The sequence below is a fragment of the Triplophysa rosa genome, linkage group LG8 (genome assembly GCF_024868665.1).
Source record: "Triplophysa rosa linkage group LG8, Trosa_1v2, whole genome shotgun sequence".
In the NCBI taxonomy this organism is placed as follows: Eukaryota; Metazoa; Chordata; class Actinopteri; order Cypriniformes; family Nemacheilidae; genus Triplophysa; species Triplophysa rosa.
The window spans coordinates 17,575,556-17,585,014 of record NC_079897.1 but is presented as its reverse complement, the minus strand read 5'-3'; the positions used below and the strand labels follow the sequence as shown (position 1 = coordinate 17,585,014).

At 34.7% G+C, this 9,459-nt stretch overlaps 1 protein-coding gene across 1 annotated transcript; it reads right to left on the bottom strand.

The window, feature by feature from the left end:
* Nucleotides 1-3,714: 3,714 nt before the first annotated feature.
* On the bottom strand, nucleotides 3,715-6,915 carry LOC130558263 (myosin-4-like). The gene is made up of 4 exons (XM_057340581.1): nucleotides 6,812-6,915; nucleotides 6,481-6,509; nucleotides 5,844-6,325; nucleotides 3,715-4,551 (listed from the first exon to the last, which is right to left on the bottom strand). The coding sequence occupies exons 2-4, from the start codon at nucleotides 6,501-6,503 to the stop codon at nucleotides 4,040-4,042; spliced, it is 1,017 nt and encodes a 338-aa protein (XP_057196564.1). The 5' UTR covers nucleotides 6,504-6,509; nucleotides 6,812-6,915; the 3' UTR covers nucleotides 3,715-4,039.
* Nucleotides 6,916-9,459: the final 2,544 nt, after the last annotated feature.

Sequence of the window (9,459 nt, the reverse complement as noted above, 5' to 3'; positions counted from 1 at the left end):
CAAGTGCAGTTCAACACCTTCACTTCTCCAATGCAATTTCAGACAATCGTCTGGAACTTCGGAAATTTAAACATCATAACATCAGACCGTTCAGGTTCTGAAACAGTGGGCTCAGAATATAAAGGCAGAGTGTCTCTAAACAAAACCTCTGGGGCTCTGACATTACAAAGTTTAAGGCTGAATGACACTGGAGGTTACGCTGTGATTTTGACACCAGCAGATGGAACACAAACACTACAGGGAAAGACTGTTTTACAAGTGTTTGGTCGGTAATATTTGTCTGTTTTATGAGTCCTTAGTTTCAATAAGAACGTAATCCACTGTTGGTGAAATGCTGCTATTAGCTTTCACAAATTACTATAAAAATCATTAACCTCTTGGTTCACTTTATTTTTTCCTTATTTTAGTCCCAGTGACTGATGTAAATATCAAAGGCCCAAACTCTACACTTGTGGAGGGTAAAAGCTCGGCTAACCTCAACTGTGATGGAACTGGTACTATCATCACTACTCAGTGGATAAAGGATGGTCAACATCTGTCTGAAAGTGACAGCATCACCTTCTCAGCTGATAACAGATCAATGTTGATCAATCCAGTGAGCAGATCAGACATTGGGGAATATGTTTGTGTCCACAGCAATCCTATCAGTTCTGAAATGGCTAACTACAGCATTACTGTGCTCTGTGAGTATGCAATAGTCTTTCAGTCTAAATCTAAATATGTAAATTCAGATGGCTCTCCTGTTTTTGCCAAGTGGTTGATGTCCTTAGGGCAACACCATGTTGACCCTGCGACAACATTTAAATCAACCAATCAGATTTCAGAAATAAGTTTACAGTTTATTTTAAGTTAAATCTTCCAACCAGGATTAGGTGCTTCTAGACCATTGTTTTTCACTGATCATTTCCCTCTGATTTTAGGGGTAAGTTATGGTTAGGGTTGGGGTTTAGTGTGGGTTTAGGTTTTATTTATAAAAATGTTGTCCTTAGGTCAACAAAATATGTTGCCCTGAGGACATCAACCACTTGGCAAAATCAGGTCGAGCAAATGCAGATATTGACTTTATAACTGACATCTGAAGTCAATATACCTGTTTCATTGAGTCATGTATTTATAAACATCTCCTGCATCTCCCAAAAAGGAAAATGCGTTTATACACTCACCATTGAGCTATTCTTTGAAACAACATCAATTCTAAATAGCGCTGTGAAGAAGAGGTTTAGCCAAAGAATGTCCCTCATGAATATTTACCATGGGTTTACTGTGGTATTTGTAGTAAAACCTTAATAAACAGATATGTATCATTGTCTCATTACACAAACAGTGGTTTAACCATGACATTTATTGTAAAATGACATGTATATGGTAATATAAACATGATAAAGATGGCAACTCGTTCATTTTTGGATGCGTTGCCACACCCACACACAGTTACAAAATGTGTTTTATAGCAGAAGTGTAGTAACTGTTTTTGGCATATTGATTATCACTAGCAAAAAAAATGGTTTTCCCACACTAACCATGATATCTCACAACTACAGAGTCCAAAGCTGTGTTTGATCATTGATAAGGTTGTTTTGTGTGACAGATGGGCCAGATGTGAAGATACTCGGAGCAGAGATATTAGAGGAAGGCTCAGACATTCTTCTGTACTGTTCAGTGTCATCTGTACCTCTAGCTACTCTCACCTGGACAGTAAAAGATGTGGATGCTGGAAATTCAGCTTTATACATTACAGAGAGCAGCAACACGGACCACAGTGGAATCTACACGTGCACAGCCTCAAACAACATCACTGGACTCACAACCTCTGCACAACACACAGTCACAGTAAGAGGTAAATAAGGTTTTTAAACAGATTTCTTAGTTAAGACTCGTATAATGGCGTTGACCCTTAGCTAAAACATATCGTCCAAAACTGAAACAAGAACACGCAAGGAATACATTATTGCTATGGTAAAGTACTGTATCTTTATAATGTTTTGGCACTTTAAGATGCTTAAAATTTCTTAATGTCCAAACTGTATTAGATATAAAATGTAAAACCAAATCTTCAAATTAACGATGCAACAGCTTATCCTTTTATCAAAATAGATATAGTATTTATTTGTATTGCATGAGGATATTATTAAATAATACCTTATTTAATATGAAAATAATATTACATTTTGAACAATATTTCTAGTTTGAAACCTTACAAACTTTTGGAACATTACTTTTTTTAAACACGTTGTTTGATATTTTGATAGTCTGCAAAGACATCCAGACTTTTTTAGGTGTGGTTTAGGTTTACGAATACTTCGGCAAATGTATAGATGATTTGTTGGTTGTCTCTGTGTAGGTACTTCAAACGTGTTGAGTCCTGGAGAAATAGCAGGGATCGTGGTGGGAGTTGTATTAGCATTGCTGTTAGCAATTAGTGTGTTTTTTAACTTTCGGTAAGTCATTAACAGGAAAATAGCAAACCTGATTATCAAGTGTAGACCAAGACATATGATATGATTAAAACTTGTCATATATTGTCTGAAGTCACTGAAATATACTGTTTTTGTAGAATAAACTGTATTAATGATGATAAAAACTTGATGCGTTATAACTGTAAAATCTAAATGTAACTTGATAAAACACATCAGAGTACACAAGAAAATGTGTACGTAAGAAAATAACAGACGCTAACAATATTTTATGCATGTTTCAGAAACGTCAAAGGCTATACAGGAAAAGCAAATCGTGAGTCTGAACTTCAGATGTTGCCTACATGAAAAACATATTTTATCAACAGAGTAAAATATGTATACAGTGGCAGTGATATGAAACTATTATGTTGAGCTTACAGATCAGGATAATACGATGAATCTGTCCAAACAGCTGCCCACAAGAGACCGAGTGGAGAACAGTCCTATTAAAACAACTGACTTCAAACATCAGAATCCAGACACAGATAATATTTATGAAGAGTGTGGTAAGTAAAATGACAACAAAAGTATGTGTGTTTGTTCTCTGTAGAAATGTCATAACATAATTTTATTGTTTATTTCTTTACATTTATCAGATGATAACCCTTACGCAAATTAAGACCAACTGTAGCCTACTACCTAACAGTAAGTTGAAAATAAGTATTTCTTCTTATATGAATACTGCAATGCATTTTTTTATAAATGCTTTATTTAGTGTTCAGTGACTGAATGGCTGAATCAGCTTCCAGTCAAATAGCTCAAAAAAATGAATGATTAATGATTTTGTGACTTATTTTGATTTGTGTCAAATTTGAATGAACATTTTTGAATGTATGCTTTTCATTGTGTGAAATGAATACTTATTTTCATCATCTGCAGGAACGAGTCGTCTCCTAATAATCACCACATAATGTTACATGGTGCAATGCATGCTGGGGCTATTGGATAGACACTTGAGTATCTAATGTATGTCCAACAAAAAAAATTGTTGTTGTTAGCATTAGCAACATGTTTAGACTATAATTCAGTATACACAAAAATGACTTTGACTCTTGTAAATAACTATGTTCAAATGTTAGAATTTATTTTTACAAAATGTAAAGTTCAATTACATTCTAGAGTCTTTTATAGTGATTATAACTATAAAATATATCATATTATATTGCAAGTTGCTTTACAATGTATCATGTTTATTTTAATGAGAAAAACTATGTTTTAATGTAGAATATTCACAATATTCACAAGAGGCACCAGGAAAACAAAAACTACTATACAAATAATAATGTAATGTGTTTTAATTCTAGCTTTATTTTATTGTTTTAACACACAAGGCAAACATTAAACAATTTAATTATTTTGTATTGATTTTAATATAAATCTTTGCATGTCTATTTATGTACCCTGGCTAAACAAAGGATTTGTTGTTTATTCATGTGTCAGTATCTCCTAGAGGCATGCTTTACATATCTCTACAATGTCTCTGTATGTAAATATGTAAATCTGTCATTTGTGATAATGGCATTTTCTAGAAATTTGAAAAGTATGTTGATTTCTGTATGAGTTGTAACATTAAAATGAGCTTGTCAGTAATAGCTTTCATGTTCAGAATTGTTGGGTGAGTTGCATATAGCCAACAGTCTTTCAGTATTCTCCCTCAACGTATTTTTAAGACCTGGAAGACCTCGACTACAGAGGAACTGATTCTCTGCTATATTTATTGCTGTCTTCATCACTTCTTTTATCAGATTCACCACGGGCTCCCACAAGATGAAACGTTGAGTTTGCATTTGGAGTACAGTGACTCTTCCACTAAGAACACTAAGAAGGTGCACAGCTTGCCTGACTGTATTCTGAATTTCAGCTGCGTCCACTAAATCCTGCTTAAGTCCTTCAATCTCCTCCTGAATCTTCTTCAGATCTTCCTTTGTTTTATTAATTTCTTTCTGAGCCTCAGAAGTTCTGCTTTGATAATCAGACACTTTACCCTCATATTCCCTCAATTCAGATTTAGCCTTTTTTATCTCCTTCTCCGCAGTCATGATGCCATTTATTGCATCGAGCCTTCCACACTGTCCCTCATACATCATTATTGGACCTAGAAGTAAAAGGAAGATCAGTGCATTGCATATTTTCAACACAGTCTCATGGGAATTTGTGACTTTGTCACAAACTGTAATCTATTAATTCGTGTTCATGAATTTTCCCTTTTTTCGTGTCAGTCAGCAACATTTTTCTGTGTCAGATTTCAATCTAACGTATTTTAATATGTGGTATCTTTGATATGTATAAATATCAAAGCATCTGATGGGAATTCATACCGCTTTTACAAGGTGGCTCATTCGTGTGAATTCCTATGATCTCATTCGTATGATTTGTAGATGATTTAACTCTGCCCCTGTGACGTTAGGTTTAGGGGCAGCCATTTATCCAACCTGGTCTCATAGGAACCTCTTACCTCTGAACACTTTTTGCAGTGCCAATGCCATTTCATAACGTAAGCTAGCGTAATGACACAACCTCAAGACACACGAGAGCCAGTTCACTGTCGACACTGACGTAACGGTTCACACACCGGTGGCAATTGAAAAATTCTGTCACTGTGCACAGCCGGTCCGGATCAGAGTTTCATGGCGGACGGAGAAGGGGATCGCATTCGTGTCTGTTCTTTGGCCTTGGAACGCTTGGAATAATTGCACTTTTTGAATAAACCACATATGCAGCCATCTTCCTGTTATGTCTTGTGTTTTATATTATACAATATGCAAACTGTTGGGTTTAGGGGTAGGGTTGGGTTACGTGCTCAAATTGTGCTTACGAAATAATAAACTTAAACAAAATTCAACGTCTGATTAAATTCAAAATCATTGCACTCCAATATAATATAAACTGGTGTTGTTAACATTACTGTTGTTGGAAATCGTGATCCTGGATTGTAATATGTACCTGATGATACATATTTTGTGGTGCTGCGTGGAACGTATTTCCTATGAGACCAGTTTGCATTTATCATTTCTTTGCCACCTCATGAAACTCGCGTTTTTAGCTAAATTAGCCTTTGCAGCTGTGATTTTAGGGTTTAGGGTAAGGTAAGGTGTTGGTTAGCCACCTCCTAAAATTTGTACAACTTCTTTTGATATCAGGTTATAAATATATAATTGTACATATACGCGGTCTGTGTATTAAAAGTCGTGCTGAGTGACATGAAAAAAGGTTGTGTTGACTGACACGAAGAAAATGGTAAATTCATGTCAATAAACACAAATCAATAGATTCCATATTGGGCCATGAACTGCCTTGAGACTGGGTTGCATATTTTGCAAATGGTCAGTAATATTATTTAGAATAATGATTAAGGATGAAAATGATTAGATTTGTTATATTTCTTACCTGCAATCCATCCCAAAATTGGTATTATTAACATCACAGACCCTGCAATTGTCAAACTTTCACATGAGTTCTTTATTGCTTCTTCTTTGTTTAAAGCTTCTTTTTCTGAGCCTAGGTTTATTTTTGCTTGTTCCAAAGCCCTCTTTGACTGACGCAGTATTTCTTCAGCACATAACTTGTCTTTGGACAGTTTATCCATGGCCAGTATTTTTTCTTTCTTTTCTTGCTCAGTACATTCCTTGTCTTTCAGAAAGCACTCCATGCTTTCATCCAAGTTTCCCAGTTTTTCTTTAATCTTTTTCTCTGACGACTTTAGGCACTGCTCAGCATGCTCAATGTGTTTCCTGATTTGATCATAATTAAAACATTTACCAGTGTTTTGATCAACAAGTGTATTTAGGAGGGCCATACAGATGATAGGGATGGACTCGATACCCTCTTGCAGATCACCAACTGCCTCTATACACCGCAAATCCTTAACCCTGCACATGGTATGAAGACAGAAAGAGACAAATATGAACACTTTTCAGTAGTGCTTACATTTTTAATATGTCATACTCTATCATACTCAATTTACAATATTTCAAAGGTGCATCATTATTTAATGTTTGCAAGAATGCTAACTGAAACAACTCACTCAGAAAGGCAAGTCTGGCTCATATTAATCTGTTAAATAAACAAAAAAGAAGAGAGAATTGAAGAGAGACCATTTCATAAGCGGAAACATTCAAGTGATTTTACTTCATGAAATATTGTGTGGCAGGCATGACGCGAAGCACAACGCCCTTCAGTCCTGGTTTATTCACGTTAAAGCACAGCCTCTGTACTTCATTGCTTACATAATTCAACGGTACAGACTGATGCTGTTTATATATTTACACTGATCCTCCTCATCAAAATTAGAAAAACAGAATGATCATTAACTGTTACATTAAATGTTAATTAGGTATGTTGAAGAAATAACTTACCTTGTAGTTATTTTATATATTTTTTAAAGAAATTAAGGTATCGGTCTCAATCTCTTCCGTGCAGACACAACAGCCCCCAAACAAGGTACAAGCAGAAACATAATCATTTTACTTTCAGTTTTAAATTACTGGAATAAGAGGTGACATAACATTTTACTGGCTTAAAAGAAAATCTTTCCTTCTAGTAATTCAAAACTGAAAGCAAAACTTGTTTTAGTTGAGCAAAACATAACATCTCTTGTTTGTGTTGGGTGTGCGCCATCGATATGCTTTTGCCTTTGATAATTCACCACCCTTACGTGATAGACTGTAAGACCTCTATCTACTGTATGTTTAAAACTTTCTAACTCTTCCATGTATGGTTTTATGGGCTGCATAGATGCAATGGCAGAAGAAGGAGAAGAAATCTAACGGATACAAAATGGGTCTTTGCCCCTTTGGGGCCTTTCATCTGTGTGCAAAATTTGAGAACTTTCCTTTGTACAGCTCTATGGGCTACATAGACGCTATGGCAGAGAAAGAAGAGTAGGATACAAAAGGAGTCTACGTAACTTCGTGGCTGGACCTCTAATAGGAACACTAACAGATACAAACACAGACTTTAAAACATGTTTGTATGAAAAACATATTCGAATCTCAATAAGCTACAACTTTGTAAAACTTTGTTGTAATTTCGCAGCAGGTTTGCCAGTAACTTACTGTAAATTTAATCTACAATTTTTTTTAAGCATAAACTTACCTAGTTTATATATTGTTCTTTCATAAAACAAGACTTTATATCTTGGGTTACTTTTCTTGTTATGTAAATGTATCTTAATTTAAGAAGTTTTAAATATTTTTACAGAAAACAAGAGAAAAATGCTAAGGAAGAATGTCATTTTTTGCAGGTGTTGATGTGCTAATGCCAGTCTCTTCTTGCTTATTTTAAATCTCAAAAGTCAACGTGTTTTAATTGTGATTTAAGTAATTGCAAACAGTACTAATTTGAAAGTATATTAAGTAGTAATTAAATCTACAATAAATTACTGGCAAACCTGCTGCAAAAACTACAGCAAAGTTTTACAGTGTACAGTGAATCAAATACACAGAGGGATTTGTGATTTGCTGTAAATATGATGTCTTTCTTTTAAACTGTATACATACACACATAAATGTTTCAGTACACACATGCAAACCAAACTTCGACATGTACGTATACTAACACACAAACGCAGTTATGTGTATATTTTGTTACCGTTAACTAAAGGTATGTTGAAGAAATATCTTACATTAGTTATTTTATAAAAATAAAACAATTAAAAGAAATGATCGTTCTAAATCTCTTCCGTTCAGACACAACAGCCCCCAAAAGAGGTACAAGCAGATATAAAATGGGTCTTTGCCCCTTTGGGGCCTTTCATCTGTGTGCAAAATTTGAGAACTTTCCTATGTACAGCTCTATGGGCTACCATAGACGCTATGGCAGAGAAAGAAGACTAGGATAAAAATGGAGTCTACGCCACTTCGTGGCTGGACCTCTAATAATAGGAACACTAACAGATACAATGGACTACTTGCACGTAGTCTTCCGCGTTCTCCTCGGTGCGACTCAGTCATTTCCGGTAACAGTGTTAAGCGTATCTACATGCGGAGATCATGGTAGATTATTTCTATTTTTAGGGTGGTCACTTCATTAAAACAATAAATCCTGTTTGTGATGTTAACATGCTTTAATATGGGTCTTTATGACAGATCTTAAATTAGCAGAAGTTCACCTCCTAATATGTTTTATAAACGTATACTCATCTTCCGAATAATAAAGCCGTTGTATGCACTCCATCGCTTTCCTAAATGCTGTTTCCTAACGGTTTAGTCTTATTTATAGATTATATTTCATACATTTTAAGACAACAAAATGACACCATACAATGACGTGGATTTTAATTAATTAGACGTTCATTCACATTGCAAAGTATTAAAAAATATGAGTATTTTAAAAATAGCACTGTTCAGATAGAGCAGATTTAATGCCAAATAAATACATTAACTGCACAATTTTTTTCTGGCATTTATCCTTAAACGTTATAACTACACTTTTTATAGCTATTGACAAAAAAATGCATTTACTAGCATTACATTTGTCGATAAAAACAAATATAATGCTACACTTTAATGTAATGGGATTTTACATTTTACATTGTAATGGGAGAAGCATCTTGTTGCAGCTGAAGTCAACTGTTTGAGCTTTTGAAGTCAGGTAGACGTTATAGAGTTCCTTTAGCAAATACAAATGTGTTTAAAAGGTCTTTTATCCCCAATGCAATTAGAATCATTAATTCAGCAACTCTCTTACCATGCAGGGCTTAAGGTTTGAACTGTATCTGTTTTTGTTTGTTTGTTTTTTTCTCTTCTATGCTTTGTGAGTATATGACTAGTTATTGTGACTTTATTTTATTATGTATGTTGTTATTATTAATTTTGTTGTGCTGGTGAGCCAAAAACAAATTTCCACTTAGATGGACAATAAAGTTATACAATACAATACAATAAGTGTAATTGATTAATCTTGTCTTATTGAGTTTAAACGCGGTGTCGTTGCTTTGTTTATTTCCGCATTTGTCACGTGGTGAAGTCGCGTTTGTTCTCGTGCTGGTTTCGTTGTTATTGGG